The 23,173-nt window shown below is 57.8% G+C and overlaps 1 protein-coding gene across 1 annotated transcript in view; it reads right to left on the bottom strand.

The window, feature by feature from the left end:
• The window catches only part of SLC9A1 (solute carrier family 9 member A1), a gene marked incomplete at its 5' end in the record, with an annotated part of 55,615 nt that extends 32,769 nt beyond the window's left edge, over positions 1-22,846 (bottom strand). Inside the window, 1 exon segment of the mRNA NM_001101721.1 lies at positions 22,188-22,846. Coding sequence (NP_001095191.1) covers positions 22,188-22,539 — 352 coding nt within the window.
• Between the last annotated feature and the right edge of the window lie 327 nt (positions 22,847-23,173).

The following is a 23,173-nucleotide window of genomic DNA, read 5'->3' as shown; positions in this document are numbered from 1 at the left end:
CCCGTTTTCTCCGTTCCCCAGGGGCGGACACAGTCAGAACTGCCCCAGCTGCCCTCGGGAGCAGGAGGGAGCCTGGTACAGCGCCGAGAGTGCTCTCAATGGAGTGGAAAGCACACGGCTCCTGAGTGCCGGCGCCTCTGTCCTCCTGCCCAGGTGGCGCTCTGGGCCGTGGGTCTGCCCAGCCACATAATGAAGGGAATGGATTGAGTAACCTCAAATAGCTCGAGCGCCCGAGTTCCTGAAATGCAGTCCCCCGACTTGAGTGTGTGACCTCGGTATGTTCACTTCTCTGGACCGCCCGTGTACATAACAGGGAGCGCTCTACCCACCTCCCAGGGTCAGGGACGACCCCCCCCCCCCCCCCGAGTGATGAAGCAGACAGCGTACCGCCATGAGGTGGTGCCTCCCACTCTCAGCACTGGGCTTTGTTTCGTCCCCATTCACTTCTTAGAAGGCACGTCCCTCCAAGGCCTCGCCCTGAAAGCAGATACTAGGGCTTCGAGGCCCTCCCAACCCCCGCCCTGAGCCAACAGGGCACTCCCAGGCGGGCCCTGCCCACTGCCTGGTTATCACTGCATGGCGCTCTCCTAATGAGCTGTGGCTACGGGGTAGGGCGGGGCCGGGAGCACCAGGAACTGTGTCCACTGCTGCGTGCCTGGTACTGTGTGTGGTAGCTAAACACGGAGAGTTGGCCCACCTGGGCAGGTACCACAGGCATCTTATCGTGCCAACTGCTTCCTGGGAAGGAGCAGGGTGAGGGGGGCAAAGGTCTCAGCCCACGCCCACGAGGGTTTTGTTTCTGGATTCCTGACCTCGGCCTATGCCAGCAGCTCGTGGGCCCGGGTCCCTCTCTGTGCTCTTGGAGAAGCTGTGAGAGTGAAGGCTCAGGAAATCTGAACGCTGAGCAGGAAGCCAAAGACGGCTCAAACCCAGGCCTTCATCCGTCCCAGGACGGGAGTAGCGGTCCTAGCCCGACTCCTTGGGGGTGAGCTCAGCAGGGCCTGGGACCTGACTGAGGCCCACGTTCGGGGATACAGTTAGGGCAGGGAAGGCGCCTTGGCCCAGTGGGGCATCATGTCCCTCCCCATCCAAGTCCCCACCCTACCCTCCCACTTGTCTGCCGTCTTAGACCAGAGAATGTGGGGACACCTATGGCCTGAGGTTCTATCCCCCGTGTCCACGGCTTGGGCTGGGGGGAAACTGGAACGCCAACATTTGTTTTCTTTCTTCGAAAGGCAGAGTGACACAGAGAGAAGGAGGGACAGAGAGAGACAGCTTCCATCTGCTGGTTCACTCCCCAAATGCTTGCAAAAGCTGAGGCTGGGCCAGGACAAAGCCGGAAGCCAGGAACTCTGTCCAGGTTTCCCACACGGGTGTCAGGGACTCAGGCACCTGAGCCACCTTCTGCTGCTCCCCAAGCGCATTAGAGGGAGCTGGTTGGAAAGGGCAGCACCTGGGATTCTCACTGGCCCTCAAGCGGCAGCTTCACCCACGGCGCCACAACGCCCGCCACACCCTGGACGTCTTCGGAAGTGCCCTTCCTCCCCGGCAGGGAGCCCTACCAGTAAGACAAGAGTAGGTCAGGACTAAGCTCTGGCCCACAGAGAGAGGGACCCTCCGGGGAGCTCCTGCTGCCCGAGATGCGGCAGTACAGAGTCCTGGGAGTCGGAGGCCCCGGGTTCAGCTCTGGCTCCGTGGCCTTTCCTGGGCCGCAGTTTCCTACATCTAACGTGACAGAGCTGGGTTGGCTTCTCGGTCTCCCCCAGCTCTGAGGGCCCCATGGTTTTAGGGAGTAACTAGACACACACAGAGCTTCCTGCTTGGCTTTGTACCTTCTCGTATCCTGTCTCGCTGACACCTCATGGCATCTCTCTGAGCCCAGTACGGGTTCTCCCATGTAACAACTGAGAAAACCAGGGGCCAGCGCCATGGCACAGCGGATAAAGCTGCAGCCAGCAGTGCCGGCATCCCATACGGGCACCAGTTCAAGACCTGGCTGCTCCGCTTCTGATCCAGCTCCCTGCTAATGCACCTGGAAGTGGATAATGTGGTCCAAGTGCTTGGGCCCCTGCACCAACATGGCAGACCTGGAAGAATCTCCTGGCTCCTGGCTTCCGTCTGGCCCAGCCCCGGCTATTGCATCTGTTTGGGGGGTAAATCAGCTGACGGAAGATTTCTGTCTCTCCCTGTAACTCTGCCTTTCAAATAAATAAAATAAATCTTTTTTAAAAAACAGGAAAACCAAACCTCAGAGCATTTCAGATGGTGAATACACCCAGACGGGGGCAAGAGAACCAGGACTGGTGTGCCGGCTCCAGAATCGAGCCCCAGGTTCCACACACTGGAGGGACCCTGGGAGAGTGGCCCTGCCAGGCCAGCGTGGATGGCTCCTCACACCTGGCCCTGGGGCTCATCCCAGAGTTTCCAACTTGAAGCTACTTCCTTGGTGTAGACCAGGGAACTCTCATAAAAGAGCAGATCTTATTTTTAAAAGTTGCCAAGAATATGGATAGCATGACTGCTTTTCTGCCAACTGTTTTTATTAACAAGAATTCTGCACACCATCGAGTGAAGCCCAGGCGGAGGCACTGACCTGTTACAAGAGCCTGATGCGAGCCGGCACAGCAGCGAAAGGGTGGGGCCTGTGTTTCGTCTTCGTATATACTTACGCAATGTTGGAATTAGCTCACTTTCTTCCTTTTTCTAGACAATGACCAACAAAACCTGGAGGTGGGGGTAGGTCGATTTCCTAAGCACCTGCTCTGTGCCAAGATTCAGTATTAAACACTCCACTGTGATAGGTTATCTCATTTAATTTTCACCAAGCCCCTGTGGAGTTCAAGCATGCTCATGGCAGCTTTAATCATAGTCATCCAAAAAGAGAACCTCACAACAGAACGAGCCAACATGCAAGGCAACACGCAGCACACTGAGAGAACACACCTGGGGTACACACAATGACAAAGAACAGAGACGCGGAGCCTAAGAAGCCAGACACAAATTGTGAGTTCCTTTTCCATGATAGGAAGATCATGAATAGGTAAAACTGGGGCCGGTGCTGTGGCGTAGCGGGTAAAGCCCCCACCTGCAGTGCTGGCATCCCACATGGGCACCGGTTCGAGTCCCCACTGCTCCACTTCTGATCCAGCTCTCTGCTATGGCCTGGGAAAGCAGTGGAAGATGGCCCAGGTCCTTGAGCTCCTGAACCTGCGTGGGAGACCCAGAGGAAGCTCCTGGCTCCTGGCTTTGGATTGGCCCAACGGCCATTTGGGGAGTGAATGAACAAATAAAAGATACCTCTCTCTCTCTCTCTGCCTCTTTGTAATTCTGCCTTTCAAATAAATAAATCATAAAAAAAAAAGGAATAGATAAGACAAGCAATCACTAACAGAAACCAGAGCAGTGGGCACCCCGGGGAATGTAGAGGTGCAGATTGGGAAGGGGACCTGGGACCCTGGGGGGTACCCAGATGGGCTAGCTTGACCTGGGTGGTTAGCATCGATGAAAACAATCACGGAGCTGTACGCTTTAAAATTAGTGCACTTTACAGTATGTATCACATCTGTATGCATGCAATCTCTCAAGCAAATGAACAGGGGAGGTCTCAAAAAAACAAGCCATGGGCATGGCATGCCCACATCCCATACTGGAGTGCCTGGCATTTAGTTCTGCCTCTGCTTCTGATCCAGCTTCCTGCTACTGTACCTGGGAGGCAGCAGATGACGGCCTAAGTGCTTGGACCCCTACCACCCACGTGGGAGACCTGGGATGGAGTTCCTGGTTCCTCACTTCAGCCTGACCCAGCCTTGGCTATTGTGGGCATTTGGGGAGTAAACCAGTAGATGGAAGATATCCTTTCTCTCTCAAGTAGATGAAAAAAAAAAAAAAAACTTAAAAAAATCACGAGGGTGAGAATTATCTGCAGAAAAATGAGACTCCCAGAGCAGACAATCAGCCCACAGTCAGAGAGCTGGCGGGCAGTGGAGCCGGGACTCACACCAGGTCTGTTGACGCTGGCGACCTTAAGTGCCCAGGCTACACTACCCGACTGCCCAGAAGGAAGCCTTGAATCTCAGCCGCAGAGTCAGCTGGGCCCCTCAGAGCAGCCTCACTCCCGGGCTCCGATGTGCGGAGCACCCGCTCTTCCTGCTAACCCCTGACCATTGTGGTTCCATCACTCTGCAGAAACAGGCTCGCCACAGGCCTCAGCATACCGAGAGCTGCTGTTTAACCAGTGATGCTAAATGTGAAGAAGCCAGGCCCATACTGAAGTCTTGGGCCAGCAGGGAGCTGGGGCAGGAGGACCACCCTGTGCCAGGACAGGGTGCCCAGTGCACACCCTGCTCAGGACCAGCCCTGGCCCACCGGACTGTGATTTCAGACGTGGACAGCCAGGGCCTCGGGGACCACGTAACAGCTGAGCAGCAGTGCTGGCCTCATCACTGGGCCACACTGCCTCATACCTTCTCATTAGGACCCAGAAAAGGCAGACTATGCCAGTCAGCCTCATCCCTCTCTCCAAAGACCAAACAGAGCTGTGAGGGACTGGGTCCCCCACCCCCACTCCCACCCCCTGGCTCCGCCTCTCTCCTCTTTCCTCTTCTGAAGGGGGCCACCCCCTGTGGCTTGGCACGGATCCCTCCTCCTGCTACATCCTCCACTCTCCCCCCACCTCCTACACAGTCTCTGTCCCAAACCATTTCCTGCAGTTCCCCATCTGATCAGTTTCTTAGGAAGGCTAATTATCCAGCAGGAAGGAGGCGGCAACTCCCAGAGCCAAGAACACTGGGGAAAAACTTGATCCACTCCATTCTCCACCTGCCAGGATGGGCTTTGCCCAGAACACAGCCAGGCACGGCCATGGCTCCCCCCGTGTCCAGGAAACGGTCCACACTCCTCTGCGTCGAGTCCAAGGGCTTCCTGACGAGTTCCAACCTTGGTCTAGGCCTCACTGCCACAGCGTTCTAAGTGGTGGTGCTGAAACCGAGACCCATCTGCCACCACGGCGCATGCTGTCCTGTGCTGCACCCCATGTCAATCCAGCCTGCCTTGCACATGGGCTGTTTCCATGTCGACCTCCCACATCCAGTGTCGGAGCCTCATGGCCGGGAATCACCTCCCCGAGCTGGGCCTGACACGTAGTAGGTGCTCCGGGACGAGCTGAAAGGCAGCCAGGCGCCCAGGGCAGGCCGTGCACCCCTGCAGCGCGAACCCGGCTGTGAGGGGAGGGGCACTGACATCATCTCAGAAGGGCTCAGCTCCAGCTCTGCCACCACCCTCTGTGGCCCTTGGGCAAGTCCCTTCCGTTCTGGCCTTCTGCTTCCTCCTCTGTGAGAGGAAGGGGCTGGGCCAGGCTCTGTCCTGGTCCCCGACAACATTCACTGTGAGGGGCTCCCTACAGCATTCTCATTCGACTCCCACAACTCCCAACTCCCAGCTGCACGTGGAAGAGGCAGGGTTTAAGTCCAGGTCTTTCAATTCCCACCCTCCCCCCCACCTTTTCCTGACACCTCCCGGACTCCTGGCTCTGTCTCCGGGATCCGTCCCAGCTCTCAAGTCTGATCCCAAGCCTGAACTTTCCTGGCTGGACAACTCCCCCAGGTCACGACCCTACAGTTCAGCCAGGGACAGGCAAGGCCAAGTCCTGATGCTCCGAGTGCCGCACCTCCCACGTGAGTCTGGTGACCATCTGCCTGCAGGTAGGGAGGCTGGAGAGCAGAGAGGGCAGGCCAGCAAGAGCCCCACAGAGCCCGGCGCCCACTCAGACCTTCCCACCCCAACAGGCCCCAACCCCCCCTGCTCTGCTTCAGCTCCCTGCCTACCCTCCCTTGTAGACACTCTTCTAGGCTGGAGCCCCCGCTCCACTGGTAGCCTGGCCAGAGGGTCCTGTTGGGCCCTAGCTGAGTGGTTCATGGGTAGGGAACTGCCTGCCGGGCTCCCTCTGTGGCCAGCCCGGAGCCGTGGAGGACCCTCCATCTCCAACTCCAGCCTGTCCACACACGGTCCCTGGTCAGCCACGGCGCCCTGCCCAGAAGCCTCCCACAGCACGCGTGGCACCTGGAATTGACTCCCACACCCAACCAAGGCCTGCAGGCCCGACCGGCCTGGGCCCCGCCTCCCTCTCTGTTCTCACCGCATTTCCCCTCCCCTCTCCAAACGGCTCAGGTCTCAGCCCAAACGCCTTCTCCTTGGAGAGCCTCTGCTGGCCATCGCAGGCGGCCCTGTCACACTCTCACACTGCCTTTCTTTAGGATGCTTTTGCTGCATCCACCGCCCAGGGCTCCATGCTGGCACGCAAGTCCCCTGACGTCCAGAGCCTCCTGGCTGGGTCCTCAGCGTCCAGAACTGTGGCTGGCAGCGGGGGAGGGGAGGCAGGTGGGGTGTGTGCCACCATTGACTAGGGGGCCGGGGAGGCCTCTCTGAAGAGAGGAAGGGGCTCTGCGTCCGGCGGGAGAGCACTGCCTGCAGCGGTCCAAGATGGTGACCCAGGCTGGGGACGGCCTGGCAGGACTCGGCGTGCTGCAGGAACACAGGAAGGCTGGTGGGGCCCAGAGTCGTGAAAGGCGCAGTCATCCCAGTTCACGAGGAAGCATTAGAAAGGCTGCAGAGGGGAGACACGTTCCCGTTTACCTTTCCAAATGCTCCCTCTGGCTGCTCTGCAGAGCGGTGTGGAGCTGGGAGACCACTCGGGAGGCCACAGGAGTCACCCGCGTTAATGCCTCTCATGGTGGGGTAAGGCCAAGAAGTGGAAAGAGAGAGCAGCACTGTGGTGCAGCGGGTTACACCAGCACTTGCGACGCCAGCATCTCACATCTCCGTGACTGCCCAGGCCCCAGCCACTCCACTTCTGACCCAGCTCCCGCTAATGCTTCTGGGGAAAGCGGCAGAGGATGGCCCCAGTACTGGGGGTCCCTGCCACCCCTGTGGGAGACCTGGATTTTGTTCCAGGCTCCTGGCTTTGGCATGGGCCAGCCCTAGCTGCTGTGGCCATTTTGGGGGAATGAACCAGCAGATGGAAGCACTCGCTCACTCGCTCTCTCACACACACACATTCTGTGCTTACCAAATGGATAAACAAATCTCTCTCTCTCTCTATTTATTTCTTTATTTGAAAGGCAGAGTTACACAGAGAGAGGGAGAGAGAAATCTTCCATCTGTTCCATCTGTCCCCAAATGGCCACAATGGCTAGGGCTGGGCCAGGCCAAAGCCAGGAGATAGGAGCTTCTTCTGGGTCTCCTACACGGGGACAGGGACCCAAGGACTTTAGCCATCTTCCACTGCTTTCCCAGGTGTATTAGCAGGGAGTGGGATCGGAAGTGGAGCAACTGGGTCTTGAACTGGTATCCATATGGGACACCGGCATTGTAGGCGGAGGCTTTACCCAGTATGCCATGACACCGGCTCTGGATAAATAAATCTTTACAATATAAACAAACCAAACGGGCCGGTGCTGTGGCTCACTTGGTTAATCCTCCGCCTGTAGCGCCGGCATCCTATATGGGCACCAAGTTCTAATCCCGGTTGCTCCTCTTCCAGTCCAGCTCTCTGCTGTGGCCCAGGAAGGCAGTGGAGGATGGCCCAAGTGCTTGGGTCCCTGCACTGCATGGGAGACTGGGAGGAAGCACCCGGCTCCTGGCTTCGGATCGGTGCAACTCCGGCCCTAGCAGCCATTTCGGGGGTGAACCAACGGAGGGAAGACCTTTCTCTCTCTCTCTGACTAACTGTCAAATAAAAAAAAAATTTAAAAAAACAGCCAACTCCAAAGCAAGAACAGAGTGGGAGACAAGCCTGAGGGGCCTGGCCACGGCTACACCTCCTCTGGCTGGAGTTCTGGATGCCCACGAATCCAGCCCCGCCCACCCAGTCAGTCAGTCAGTCTTCTCATGACCTCCCACCCAGACCGCCCCCTCGGTTGGCTGGGCCTCCTCCCAGCTGCCTGCCCACACTCAGACCCTCCTGGCCCACCTGCCCTTCCCCTCTTGCTCCTGGTCTGGTGACGGAGCCTGCACGGAGGCCTCTGCTCCTTCCAGCCACATTCCCTCCCTCCCTGGAGGCCTCCGGAGCTCTGCGCAGCAGCACAGCAGTCACATGGCACTTAACAGTCGCCTCCCTTTACAGGGCAGCCATTTGTAAGCTGGACCCAGCAGACACGGCGACTCGCACCCTTGGGGTTAGTTCCGACCATCAGGCAGCCACGCACCAGGGGAAGCCCTCAGCACAAGGCCAGGCACTGGCAGGGGCTGCAGAAACAGTAGCTGCCTGCTCACTGCCTGCCCGGGGCGGCCCCACCACAGCTGCGCCCTGCCCCACAGGTGCGCCCTGGCCGCTCTGCCACGCAGGTGGGTGAGGCGTGCTCCAGAGTGAGGCGGGAGGGTTGGAAAGGTCCCAGTGAGTTTCCAAAGCAAAGGTTAATGGCTCTGCCTTATCTATGGCTCTCCTTATTGCCGCCTCTGTGCTTTTTCCCCCTCTCCCCTCCAGGTGAGCTGAGCAAACTCCTGCCTAACCTCAGGACCCAGCTCAAAGTCCTGGAAGCCTTCCTTGATCCACCCTAACAAACCCTCCCGTGCACCCCAACCTGGCCCAACCCAGGGCCTCCTAGACTTGCCCGTCTACACGCCGGCCTCGCCCTCTAGGCTGGCATCACAAGGATTCATCTCGCTATCTTCAGCACAGTGTCAATCAGTGAGCATCCACACCAGCCGAGAGAAAGTCTCCCGCCCCCCCAAGAGCAGGCAGTGCAGCTCACGGTCTCATCTGCACCTCCACCCCCAGAACTGGTGACATGCAGCCCGACCCCAGCGCTAAAGTCATCCTGCAGAAACCCGCCCCCTCCACCGCTTCCGGTGATGAGACAGTGATGAGTGACAACTCCCACTCCAGGGCACGTACACTGTGCTCAGGCTCTGTGGGCACACCCCATTTGACTGGGGAAACTGAGTCCCAGGGCGATGCAGCTAGGGAGTGGCAGAACCTCTGTCCATAATGTTGGTGCAGCTTACCTGGAACTTACTATAGCTGGGCCTATTTTTATTTATTTTTTAAAAAATTTTGCTTTGTTTTAAAGATTTGTTTGAAAGAGTTAGAGAGAGGGAGAGACAAAATTTTCCATCCACTGGTTCATTCCCCAAATGACCACAGTGGCTGGGGCTTGTCCAGGCTGAAGTCAGGAGCCTGGACCTCCATTCAGGGCTCCCACATGCATGGCAGGGGCCCAGGCACTAGGGTCCTCTTCCATTGCTTCCCCAGGTACATTAGCAGGAGTTAGAGTGGAAGTGGAGCAGCCGGGACTCAAATTGGCGCTCTGTAGGTTGCAGATGTCACAAACAGCGGCTTAAACCCCAGCACCATGACACCAGCCATTGTTTTACTTCATTTTATAAATCCATCTTATTATTTATTTCTATGTATTCTCATTTTATTTAAAAGGCAAAGAGGGACAGTGCTGTGGTGTAGTAGGTTAATCTTTCACCTGCAATGCCGGCATCACATATGAGCTCTGGTTCTAGTCCCAGCTGCTCCTCTTCCCATCCAGCTCTCTGCTATGGCCTGGGAAAGCAGTGGAAGATGGCCCACATGCTTGGGCCCCTGCACCCGTGTGGGAGACCCAGAAGCTCCTGGCTCCTGGCTTCGGATCAGCCCAGCTCCGGCCGTTGCAGCCATTTGGGGAGTGAACCAGCAGATGGAAGACCTGTCTCACTGTCTCTCCCTCTTACTGTCTGTAACTCTACCTCTTAAATAAATAAAATCTAAAAAAAAAAAAAAAAAAAAAGGCAGAGAGACAGATTGAGAGAGACTTCAATTTTCTGGTTCATTCCTCAAGTGCCCTTAACAGCTGGGGCTGAGCCAACCCAAAGCCAGGAGCCTGGAGCTTCATCCAGGTCTCCCACATAGGTAGGTGGGACCCAACTATGAGCCATCATCTGCTGCCTCCCAAGGTGTGCATTAGCAGGAAGCTGGATTGGAAGCAGAGTAGTGGCGACCTGAATCAGGCACTCAGATATGGGATGCAGGTGTCTACTTAATCACTGGCCACGCGTATGCTAATAATGACCATCTGTAACGGTACATCCAATTATCATGTAAAATTGTGCTCTGTTCATGAGGGCTATCAGGCAAGAGCTAAGTCCCACTACTCCAGCTGGGTGGTACGACAGGCCCTTAAGTGTACCCGGAGAACCGGCACAGGACGTGCGACGGGAACCCTGGGTCTGGTTTCAGCTGTGCCACAGTTGGGCTCTCTGGGCCCGGGCTTCCCCATTTCTGAGAGTGCCTTCCTGAACCTAGTGGGCAGTACTCTACCCACAGGGAGCGTGCTCACGAAAGGTCAGGGTTACTTATCCATGGCCATCTCCTCGTGCGCTGAGCTCATCACTGGACACACAGCGGGCCACCAGCAAGTCCTGCTGGGTGATGACTCAGTGGCTGAGAGAAGCAAGAGCCACAGGAAACAAGCCAGGCTTTCTCTTGTTCCTGATCTGAGAGAGACACAGTATGTTCAAAATGTGCCAAACGGAGCTGCCCATCTTACGGGGTGCCCTCCCTGCATCTCGGGTTACAGGTGACCAAACTAAAACTCGAGGAGGGGAAGTGACTTGCCCAAGGTCACAGTGCTACAGTGTGGTGGAGCTGAGGCTGGAACCCTACCCCAACCCCCAGTCTGCCGGGCTGCACAGCCGGTGTTCTGAGCCAAGGCGTCTGGGAGCAGGCTTCCAGAGGGAACTGCTCTGGGACACTCTTCTGCAGCCAGAGGTTCTGCCCTGGGCAGCAGCTTGCTGACTGTGCCCGGTGAGGTCACGCACAAGAGACTTATCTATGGCCCACCTCTCCTTCAAGGCCTAGTTCAACAGCCACTTCCTCAGAGCTTGCCCCAGCCCTCCTGCCTCTGAGTTCCCCAAGGCACCCCGTCTGCACCTCAGATCACACCAGCTTTCTACTGCCTGACTTCCTGCTTCTCCTCCACTGTCCCCAGGCCAGCCCCTGCATCTCTGTACCGCTCACCAGCCAGGGAGACTGGGCTCAGCCAGGAAGGGTGAGTGGGGTACCTGCTCCTCTCCAGCTAGCTGTAACCAGAGTCCGAGGCTTGGTCCAGCTAGGTGATGCCCAGGCTGGCATCCTGCCTACCTGATACAGCATCCAGATTCCCGGGGGGGGCCTTGGCCCCAGGAGATAGGATCTCATTCCCTGGCTCAATGGCAGCGATGTTATAAAAAGCACAGAACCCAAGCTCAATGTTGGCTTGTGACGGCCTCTGGGCAGGTTCAGAGGTCCCAAGCCCAGCACTTAGTGCCCCTGTAGTGCCCCTGACAATGCTCAAGGGTTCCCTACCAGGAACAGCTCCCTGATGTACCCCCCCACCCCGCCAGGTGGCCCTGCTATGGGCTTAAAAGGCCCACTGGGAAAAGACCCCCCCAAGGTTAACTACCAATACCCATGCTGAAGCCCACACAGCCCCTCCTCATGGCCTACAGCCTGGCCACAGCCCTAAGACTCCCGTGTTGCTGTACAGAGTACAGATGAGCCCTGTCCCTGCCATCGGTACACACGCGGCCTGGGGTCTGTCCTCCCTGAGCTGCCACCAGAAAACGAGAAGATGAAATCAAAATGTCTCTTTGGGCCTGGGGGTCACAGGTTTTTTGCTTTTAAAGCTTTATTTATGTATTTGAGAGGCAGAGTTGGTGGTGGTGGTGGTGGTGGTGGGGTAGATCTTCCATGTGCTGGTTCACTCCTCAAATGGCTTCAATGGCTAGAGCCGAGCTGATCCAAAGCCAGGAGCTTCTTCCGGGTCTCCCCCGCAGGTGCAGGGGCCCAAGAACTTGGGCAATCTTTCTTGGGCCATCATCTACTGCTTTTCCAGGTCATCATCAGGAAGCTGGATTGGAAGTGGAGCAGCCGGGACTTGAACTGGCACCCATATGGGATGCCGGCACTGAAGGTGGAGGCTTAACCTACTACGCCACAGTGCCGGCTGGGTCACAGGTTTTGAGAAGGTTGTCTCTACCGCTAACATTCTAGAGCTGGAATATTCCATAGTTTCACTCCCAGGAGCAGGGAGAGTGCAGAGAACGGGGCTCATCAGCCCAGGACTGGCCTGCACTGCACACCACAGCCCGTCCACCTTCAGGGGCTCACCTGTGCTGCTGCCTCTAAGGTGGCCGCTTCCCCTGCCAGCACCTCAGAGGTGTGCCTGGGCCCTGCCTACGTCAGGAACAGGGCCCGAGTCACACTTGGAGTGTGAGCTGGGCTGGCCATGGCAACCCAGACGACCCAGGGGCAGAAGGAAGCCAGCACTCTCCCTGCCTGCACAGCGCAGGCAGAGTCTGCCGCACCTGCTTTGACCCCAACCCAGAGACGTCTTTCTCTCTTTAAGGAGTCCTCGTCCCTCTTCCCTCAGGACACGACTTGTTCTGGCTGAACTGGTCCCCCTCACCTGGAAGGTGCTCTGCAGTGCCCCAGGCAAACCCCACTCAACCAGGATGAACGCCTCTTCATCAAGGAACCGACCCAAACCAGCCAGGCCTGGCCCTTCAAGTTCCCACAGCACAAGAGGAAGCGGCTCTTAAGCTTTAGATCGGTGGCAACCACGGGCCATCTTACCCTGATAAAAGCACACATGCACAATGGCCTACACACAGCAGGGTGGGGTTGGGGGGGATCAAGAACTCACCACAGGGGGCCGGCCCTGTGGCTTAGCGGGCAAAGCTGCTGCCTGCAGTGCCGACATCCCATATGGGCGCCAGTTCAAGTCCTGGCTGCTCCACTTCCGATCCAGCTCTCTGCTATGGCCTGGGATAGCAGTAGAAGATGGCCCAAGTCCTTGGGCCCTTGCACCTGCATGGGAGATTCAGAAGAAGCTCCTGGCTCCTGGCTTTGGATTGGCACAGCTCCAGCTGTTGCGGCCAATTGGGGAGTGAACTAGCGGATGGAAGACCTCTCTCTCTCTGCCTCTCCTCTCTTTGTGCAACTCTGGCTTCAAGTAAATAAATAAATCTTACAAGAAAAAGAAAAACTCACCAGAGACTCAGAGAGGCCCCTGGAACTGGAGGCCGCAGAAGAGCAGGTCATGCAGTCCACCTCCCACCTAAGCCGCATCCCTGGGCAGCCTCCGAAACGACGTTCCCCTTCCTCACCTGGCTCCCCTCCCAAGATCACCTCCTTCAAGAAGCTTCCCTCGTCTCTCCTCTGCTCCCACCCGTATCGCCCCAGCTTGAACCCCATGGTTTCCCACCCAAGCCTCTCCCTCGCGTGTTGTCTTATGTCTATTCCTTCAAGCCTGTAACCTGTAACCCTGGGCTGGAGTCAGAGATGAGCAGGAGCCTGGACTTGAGAACTCTGTGCTGTGAAGGCCAGGCTCGATGATGGCACCAGCCCACTCCCCACAATGGGGCCGTGGAGTTCCCCCTCCTCCAGCCAGGCCTCAGTGAGCAGCGGCTCCCCAGGAACCACCATGAGCCTTTCACAGTGAAGCGGACATAGTCACCAAGGCCTAGGGAGGCAAAACCGACTGCTGACTGACAGGCAACAAAGAGACAGGGCTAGAACCACAGGGCCAGGCTCCCGAGTCCTAGCGTCAGCTCTTTCCTTTCACACAGATGGCTCTGTGAACACCAAATCTCCCCTCATGTACACGCTCACATGCTCACATATGCCTTCAGGATTTCTAAAGACATAAGAAAGTGAACACAGGGCTGGCTCTGCGTAGGTTCACCCTCTGCCTGTAGTTCTGGCATCCCATACGGACGCCGGTTTGGATCCTAGCTGCTCCACTTCCCATCCAGCTTCCTGCCAGTGGCCTTGGAAAGCAGCGGAGGATGGTCCAAGTACTTGGGCCCCTGTGCCCACATGGGAGACCTGGAAGAAGCTCCTGGTTCCTGGCTTCAGATCAGCCCAGCTCTCCAGCCGTTGCAGCCATTTGGGGAGCAAACTAGCGGATGGAGGACCCCCACTCCACCGCCCCATCTGTAACTCTGCCTCTCAAATAAATAATCTTGAAAGAAACAAAGAAAGAGAACAGCAGAGGGATGGGCATTTAACAACTTTTTTTAAGATTTTATTTGTTTATTTATTTATTTGACAGGTAGAGTTACACAGAGAGAGAAAGAGAGGGGTCTTCCTTCCGTTGGTTCACCCCACAAATGGCCACTACAGCTGGCACTGCACCAATACAAAGCCAGGAGCCAGGAGCTTCCTCCCGGTCTCCCATGTGGGTGCAGGGGCCCAAGCACTTGGGCCATCCTCCACTGCCCTCCCGGGCCACAGCAGAGAGCTGGACTGGAAGAGGAGCAGCTGGGACTAGAACCCGGCGCCCATATGGGATGCTGGCACCACAGGCGGAGGATTAGCCAAGTGAGCCACGGCGCTGGGCCTGGCATTTAACAACTTAACGTGTGGTTAAGGCACCACTTGGGGCGTCTACATCTCTCATTGGAGCACCTGGGTCCAGTCCCAGCTCTGCTTCCACCTCCAGCTTCCTGCTAATGCACCCTGGGAAACATCAAGTGACAGCTCAAGTATTGTGTCCCTGCCACCCACAGGGGACATCCAGATTGAGTTCCAGGCTCCTGGCTTCAGCTTGGCCCGGCCCCAGCTGTTATGGGCATTTGGGGAGCGAACCAGCAGATGGCAGATTCCCTTCCTCCCTCCCTCCCCCCCCCCCCCGCCTTCTAAATAAATATTTTTTACAAAGTGAACAGCACTAACCTCTGGGAAGCAGAAGAGTGGGGGTCAGCAAAGGGAGGAGGAGTTGTTACCTTTCGCCTTAATATCCTTCTGTACATTGGGCTTGATTTTGTTGTTTTGTTTTACCATGAACATGTTTTACATGTTTTTTTTGTTTGTTTGATTGTATTACAAAAGTAAATATGCCACAGAAAGGAGATCCCGGCCCCAGCTCACCCCCAACACACATAAAAACAAAGAGGAGCCATCAGCAAACCTGTCGAGGTACAACTGTAAATTAACGAGATTGCCTTCTTGTACAGTTTATGGCCACTAGTCTCATTAATTCACAGTGCGGTTTACGGCTTGAGGAATCTTCCCCAGGAAAAGCTTAATTCAATTAGGGTTCTCGGCAGCTCCTGGTATTTCGCTTTTACTTACACAAATTGAGGGCAGAGTGAACAGACCCAGAGAGACCCCACCCAGGCCACAGAGGGTGTCCTTGCAGATCCCCATCAGCGCCACTGGGGGGAGGGGGTAGTGGGTGGCCACGGCACCGCTAAGACACTGCTGAAGCCCAGCGCTCCGAGCGTCCCCTTTGGTTTAACGCCTTGGCCTGGTGCTGAGCCTGGCACCAAGGAGCCTCGCGGCCCTGGCTCTCCCTTCTCTTGGAGCAGTCAGACTGGTCTGTCTGGCCTGGAAGCTCCGTGAGGCCCTTCTCTCCATGGAGGTCAGCACCGCACCCTTTCCTGTGTTCACTCCTGAGCGTCCGCAGAGCCTGCCTGTGTGCAGGCATCCACAGGAAAGTGAACGGAGCCGCCGTCCTCAAGGGGCTTCCCGCTCCCATGGGGATCAGGCACTAAGCAGAGCCTGCATATCTAATCCATTTCCAGCCTTCAGGATTCTGGCTCCATCCCCGAGAGCCTTCTCTAAGCACCCCAGCCCCCGGGGACTGCTGGCTGCCTCTGAGCTTGGCCTCTGCCAGCAGCCGACTGGATCACACCTTGTGCTGAGCAGACTGGAAGCGCCTACAGGGCAGGCCTGGGTTTCATTGTTCTTCCACACTCAACACCTGCAGGCTGACTGCAGCCCACTGCAGACACCCGGCTGTCCCTGCTGTGCAAGCCCCACTAGTCATTGTCTTGGTGTGCGCTCTTACCACACAGTCTGGGCTTAGGGGGAAGCATTCCCGAGGGCATGGAACTGGGAAGGGGGCCCAGCAGGAAGAGTGTCTCACCCTGAACCTCAGCCAGAGCTGCTTCAGATCCTGTCTTTCCAGGAAAGAGCACCCTCGGGTCATTTGGAAACCTCCAGATTCCCAGCATAAGCAGTATCAGAGCTCAGGCCTCAGGCCTGGCCTGGGAGACACCCCCCCCCCCCGCCCCGCAATGGCCCTGCCTGTTGGATGAGCTTTGGGGGAAGCAAATGAAGTCAGCAAGATCCCTAGGAAGGGGTGCAGCCGCTGATCCCGACCTAACCCAAAACTTGGTTCAGTTAAAATTAGATTAGCCCCTAAGATTAAAAATACCCACATATAATCACGGGCTGCCTTAAAGTATCACTTGATGTTTATTGGCATCTAAAGAGATGGTTTGGCCCGGGATGGTGTGTGCAGACAACCTCGGGGAGACGTGTCTGACTCAGACGTTTGCAGGGGGAGTGAACACTGCGAAACGAGGCCCACACAGGCAAAGGATGACTCAGGAAGAACCCGGGTCCCGGGTCTGCTGAGCGAGCCTTCTCTGCCTGCCTCAGGAGGAGAGGGCGAGGTGGGGGCAGGCCCGGCAGCTGTGCACAGCCTGCACTCCCAGGGGGAGCCTGGGGGCCCTCAGCTCGGTTCCTGCCCCTCCCGTGTGGTTCCCACCGCTGCCACCTCTGGGGAGAGCTACCTGGAGAGGATCCCAGTCCCCTGCCCCCTCCCCCAAACCCAAGAAGTGGTCTGCAGAGGGAGGCCGAGACTTGAAACGCTAAACCCTTTGCACCTTCTCAGTTCACAGTGACGACAGGAAAAATTTCTGAACTGAAAAGGCCCTTGAGTCAGGCCATGGGGATAAAAAGAATGGAGGCTCTGAAGTCAGACAGATCTGGGCTAACCCCCAAAGCTTTGTAGCTGGGCAAGCACCTAACACCGCCTCCGACACAGGATCAATAGAACAAAGATTGAACAAAAACAGTACAAATCAGGAAACAGGGGCCCAGAGAGGGCGGGCCTTGCCTGGTCACCCAGCTGGCAGCAAGGAGCCAGGACCATGTTGGGTCTCTCGCCCTCCTGGCCCGTCCTGCCTGGCGGCGGCTGCTGTTCCCTGCTCCTCCTGCACGGTCTGCAGTACTGTGGGGAAGGGAAAGCGCTCCACTCTGCTGCTCCCTTCTGACCTCGGCCCTCAGGCTGCTCCTGCTCTCCAACTCAGGTGTGGTCCAGCGGCGGATGACAACCCGCAACTGGGCGCACCAGGACCACGGCTCCGTCAGCGCTTCCTTCCTGCAGGGGGAGCTGGTGTCCCCCCTGAAACCATCCCTGTAAGCCGCATGCTTGTAGGTCTGCTCACTCTCCTGGGTCCCTCTGAGTCTCTCCTTCCCCCGAACCTTACAATAACGTGGGAAGGAGGACGGGGCCTTGGGTCCAGGGAGTGCGCCCTCTGGCACTTACTGCAGTGGCAGGTCACAACCCAAGACTCGGTCTACTTACATGTAAAATGGGTACATCAGCACCACCTGCTATTCGAACCCACAGGACCACTGAGATCAAAACAAACACTGTACAAGCAAGTGCAGTGGAAACAAGCAACAGCACTAATGAGAATCACTACAAAACTCCTGCCTTGAAGGCCTAAAGAAAGCCACGCCACCTGCTCCCAGCCCAGAGGCTGCCTCTCAGGGGATGCCGCTGGCCCCCAGAGGCAGCCAGGAGCAGCTCAACACCCTATCTGCTCCAAAACAGAAGGGCAGGGGCACAAGGTTAGCCGCTCATGGCTGGCTTCATGAGATGCCCTCTAACCGGCACTGCCCTGCTCAAGCCAGGAAGAAGCAAGCTCCGGTCCGGCCATGGAAAGGGCACCAGGAGAGAGACAGCAGGCAGGGCCACTATCAGAGAATGAGGAACAGACCCAGTGTGGCTGGGATTTGGGGGCACCCATGCGACCCAGGGACAGAGGACAGGCCCAAAGCCAGGCACACAAAACCTCCGGCTTATTCAGAGCAGGGAGAAGACTCCCACCATCAACACGTGCCCTCCCCCTAGCGGGAGTCCCACAGTTGCCACGCACAGGTGCAGAGCAGGGCACTGCTCCGTGCAGGACCGCACATCTGCTGAGGGCAGCGAGGGGGGCAGCAGATGCAGCTGCACCCCTCAAGCAGGCTCTGCCAAGAAAATCAGCAGCCGCCCCACAGCGCCAAAGCGCACCCCTGCACCGTGTCCTCGTCTGCAGACAGACAGCCTCTATCTCATAGGACTTTAGTGCGGATTAAATGAGATTATTTTATAAAGTGCCTGACACTACTCTGTAGATACTCAATAAATGGTCATTATTATTGAAAACCAAACAAACAAACAAACCACACTCCCCCAGCCCAGTCCAGAGGAGATGTCACAGGGCAGACTAGGCCTACTGCCAAAGCTGCGCGTGGACAATAAGGGAAGAGGGTTCCCGGCGGGAAAAGGAGAGCTACTGCTGAGGGCTGGGACGTCCCCCCACCCCCACCCCCAAATCCGAAGGCGCCTGCAAACCACTACAGTGAGCTGGGCATGGTCAAGCTCTTCCCGGGTCTCAGAAGGTACAACAGCGTCTCCGCCTTACTGACGGAGCAAGTCAGGCTGAGAGACGAGGGACACGAAGCCCAAGGTCCGTGGTCACACACAAGGTCCGTGGACCACAGGCAGCGGCGTGGGCAGAGCCCAGGGCTGCCTTCCGTTACACCAGAGCTGGATGGGACAGGCTTGGGGGGAAGGAGAGGACGGGCGAGCCTTGGAGGTGTGAGCTGAATGAAATCTGGCCAAGCTGACCACGCCAGGCCCCCAAAGTGCCCTGGCGCTCCCGCACCTGGAGGCCTGCGTCCCACCCGATGCCTTCCTATAGCCCCTGCTGACCTCCCTCCCGCTGACCTGCAGTCAGTCAGCTGTTCTCCCAAAGAGAAAAAGGTCGCCTCTTTCTTTTTCAAGAGTCCCATCTGGGCTTCTTGAAACAGTTTCAAGGTGACCTTTAAGCTGTTTGTTCCTCTCATCTTTTGAGCAACGGGAGAGGCAAGTTGTGGTCTCATTTTTACAGGAAACCAGTTGCTCGGTCAAACAGGCTGCATGTGAAGGGGGCAACCACGACCCCCTCGCCAGTCCTCATAGGCCTGTGCTAGGGAGGAAGGGGAGGATACGCCTTGCAAAGACCAAGCCCAAACCAGCTCTAAGACACAAAGGGACAAAAGCAGGCTTCTTTATCCCAGCTCAGGAGACAAGATGAATACCTGCGTTATGAGCTCCCGGCCTCTGCCTGGTGTTCCAGGGGAGGGACTTCGGCAAACACCACGGGGGCTGCCGGGGTGAGCTGGGGTACAGTGAACTTCTCCCCAAGAGTGAGCCCTGGCCCAGGTGTCAGGTGCACTGGGAACACAACAGAATTCGGGCAGGTGGGGTGGGAGCATGGGGGCGGCCCTCCCCTAAGGTTCGGGGTCACGCTCACAGCTCTCCCAGGGTCTAAGTCCCCTCACTCCTCTGGTCTCTCCCCACTAGGAACAGGCAAAACAACCCAGAGAAGGGAAGTGAGTGTCCAGTGTTGCCCACTGAATCAGAGGCGAGAGGGCAGAGCATCCACAACTCCCAGCCTGCCCCTCCCTCTGCTCGGCAGGCAGGAAGGGAAGCGGAAGTGCACACACTCCTTCCTTTCTGAAACGAGGGGTACCTTGCAAAGGAAGCAGCTGCCACAGGAGATGGACTGAGGGTGCCCACAAAACTCCTGCACACGCTGGGGAGTCGAGAGAACAGGCAGAACCCCAAAGTAGGCTGCCAGGCATCGGAGTACAGAGGGAGCACCGCCTGGGCTCCCCACTCCATCCCCCAAGGCATCTGGTGTCCCTCCCTTCCCCAAAGCCCAGAGGCGACTCAAGTGAAAGGAAGAAGTCCGGGGCCACACCATAAGCCCTGAACCCCTAACACAGAGCAGAGGGGGATTTGGGATCCTCCAGCCCCCAGCACTGTAGGGGACTCAGGCAAGAGGAATGCATTTGCCTCAGGTGCTTAGAACCACAACAGGGACAAGTGTAACTCACCCGGCACTTCCCGTGTGTACAGGCAGTGCTTTCGTTTAAATCATCCACCATCACACTGATAGACCAACGCTAGATGCTATTATCCCCGTTTGTTACACGAGGAAACTGAGGCTGAGAGTGGCCGCCTAACTCTGCACCGCAAAGGTGAAGGGGAAAAACGAAGCATTCACTTCTGCCACCTGAACGGGGACCTTCAGGTCCCTGGCCACCTGTCTCTCCACTCTTCCCCAGGACGGCCAGACACTAGGACTCCTCTGTTTGCAGACAGAAAATTACCTTTCAAGCCCAGGACATGCACAGGCATTTGGAACTGCACAGATCACACGCAGAGGGGCAGCTGAGGCCGAGGGTTTCCCAAGTCAGTGCAATGGCAGAGATGTCAGACCTGGACCGGGGAGAGCCGTAACCAGCCCAAGGTCACTCCGGCAGGAGTCTGGGTGAGAAGCCAGGTTTCCAGACTTCTACACTGACATGACACCATCTCTGCTGTCCAGCTGCCTGGCGTCCTGGGCACAGCACTGTGACGGTGCCAAAACACGCCAGACCCTGCCGGATGCCATCAGCACCAGAGCTATCAGGCCTGCAGGGACAAACTTCTGACAGCCGAGTGGGATCTTGTGGTCATGCTGTCATCCACCAGTGGGCCCTGAGACCTGCAGCGTGTACGCCAGCCCCCAGGGCCCTGATGCTGTACCAGGTGTGGCTGGGAAGTGAGGGGTCAGAGAGAGAAAGCCGTTTACAGGCAGGGAGCACTTGCGAGTTCTCTCCTGGAACCTCACAAGCAAATGACACATCACGTTCACTTCGGTTTCTCACAACCAGCAGCCGAGCTTTCGTGACTCAGTTGGAATTCTCGAATCTCCCTGAGGCTCTTGCCCATTTCCCAGGTGAGGGAGACCCGTGGAAAAAGGCCCTGGCTGCTCAAGGTCATGCACTTGTGTCTGAATCAGCACACATGGTTCGCCTTCCCAGTCCTTGATTTTCTTCCAGGAAGGTGGCTGTCACCAGGGTGTAGGTGCCGACAGCCCAGCTCCCAGGCCAGGCCCTGCCACGATGGCCGGCACAGTACCAAAGCTGGGTGCCAGGAAGCCGGCTCCTGGATCTATCAAAACCCAGGCTCCAGTTCCTCCCTGCAGCAAGTCCCAGAGCCGGCCCCACACCGGCCGGCATCACCACTCACTTGGCTCCTGCATGTCCTTGGGAAAACTGCAAGGCTTCCTGCCAAGAACCACCAACTCCCCAAACCCAAGCCTCAGGCAAAGAGGGGAGCAGGGTCCCAGGCCTTGAGTCCTCCACACCTGGCTGGGGGCAGGCCGAAAATCAGAGCAACTGCCAAAGCCCCACCCCCGCCACCACTTCCGGGGACCTCTGGGCTACGCAGGCCCTGGGAGCTTTACCACTCTCCCCAGGCAGAACAGGGTGCTCAGGCCCAGCAGGGAGCCAACCTCTGGAAGGAAACAACCTGTCTCCTTCTCCCAGAAAGAACATTTCGGTCTTCAGACCAGAACACTCCCAGCCCCTCCCTGGAGCTCTCCCCCGGGGCCGGCACCTGGCGATGCAGCCAGGTAACCACCAAGGGGTAAGCTGGGATGTGACCAAGCCTCAACCCTCCCCACACTCCCCACCCCCAAAACGGACTTCAGAAAAGCCCAGGGCCCGCTGCCCCATAAACTATCTGGCGGGTGGCACTTCTGGGCCAGAAGCTGACTCAGGCTCTGCTAACCAGCCCAGGCAGGCAGCGCTCACAGGTAACATTCCGGGCAGGAAGGCAGTCGATGCGCCCTCGCGTTCTACTACACTTGTAAGCCTCCTGCGCCCAGGTGCCCCCGACACACAGGCTCCTCAGGCAGGCCAAGCAGAACCATCCGCCGTCCAGGCACGCCCTCCCGTGAGGCGTGGCATAAATCGTGCTGGGTGCTGTTGACAGAACAGAAAGTGCCACATGCCTGGTAGCCTGGCTTCCCCTGGGCCTGGCCCAGCCAGAGACCCGCCAGGCCCAGAAGCCTTGCCGAAGGTACTTAGTGTCAGACGCATCTCGTTCTCGAATCCTGCTCTCCCCCTGTCCCCATGCACGGTGCTGGCTCCGGTCTTGGGAGGCCTCAGACCACGGAGGCCACCATGGAAGGTGGTGTTTGACAAGGACCCAGGCGGCAGGACGGAGGCTGCCTGCATTACAGGAGTGGCTCAGATGTCAACTCCCGGGCAGCCTCAAATGGCTAGGGATGGGACAGAAGCTCACCAGGCCGGTGGCGGCGGGGTCAGAGCGGACCGGACTTACCTATCTTCATGAGGCAGGCCAGCAGGATCCAGAGGGAGATCTCAAAAGGGGTGCGCACGTGTGTGTAGTCAATGCCCAGGACCGGAAAGGCCTTCCGCGGCTTCATGCCATGTTCAGTGACCGAACGGTTCACGGGGCGGCTCTCGGGGGTGACTTCCGGTGGAGCGGTGGTGACATCCCCAATGGAGCGTTCCCGTGAAGGCTGCGAGTCTGGGGTGGTGCTGTCAGTGGGGCTGAGCTGGAGCCCATGGCTCCTGAGGCCAGGGAGCAGCCCCGCCAAGGCCACCACCACCAGCAAGGAGGGGACGATCCGAGGTGGAGAGAGGCCACGGACAGCTGACCACAGAAGCATGGCGCTGCGCCCTCCGCCCAGCAGGCCGAGACCCTTAGCGAAGTGAGAGTGAGACCTGGGACATAGGGAGCAGGGGGAGGGGGAGGGAGGGGACAGGGCTGGTCCCTAGGAGGAGTTCATGTTATAGAGTCAAGTTTTGTAGGAGCAGTCCTCTGGGGGTGGAGGGAGTCTGGCTTCCTGATCTGCAACTCCAAACTGGGGAAAGGGACAGGGACCCAGAAAGGACCACGGAAGGAGACCAAAAGGTCCGGAGCTGCAGACCTGGGAGAGGCAGAGAGGCAGAAGAGCGCGCCCTAGGGACAGAGCAAGGGACGGGATGGGGGGAGCCCGGGGGAGGGAAAGAAGGCAGGCTGGCACCTCCGGCTCAGGAAACTGACTGAGGACCTGGGACTCGGCTAGGGGAAGGGGGAGGGAGCCTGAGCCAGAGGGAGGGGACCGAAGCCGGTCCAGGAAGGAGAAAAAGAGAGGGCTGGGGGTGGCGGGCCGGGCTGTGAGGAAGTGAGGCCGGAAGGCAGCCCGGAGCTTCCCCCTGCAGAGAAGGGCCGGGGTCCGGGCGCGTCCGGCCGAGATTCCGGGGAAATGGAGGGAGGCGGAAGGCGGAGGCAGGCGGCCTGGAGGGAAGGCGCCTCGACGC

This window comes from Oryctolagus cuniculus, chromosome 7, assembly GCF_051225735.1.
Source record: "Oryctolagus cuniculus isolate XC-2025 breed Fujian yellow rabbit chromosome 7, ASM5122573v1, whole genome shotgun sequence".
NCBI lineage: Eukaryota > Metazoa > Chordata > Mammalia > Lagomorpha > Leporidae > Oryctolagus > Oryctolagus cuniculus.
This window is presented reverse-complemented; position numbering and strand designations above follow the sequence as displayed.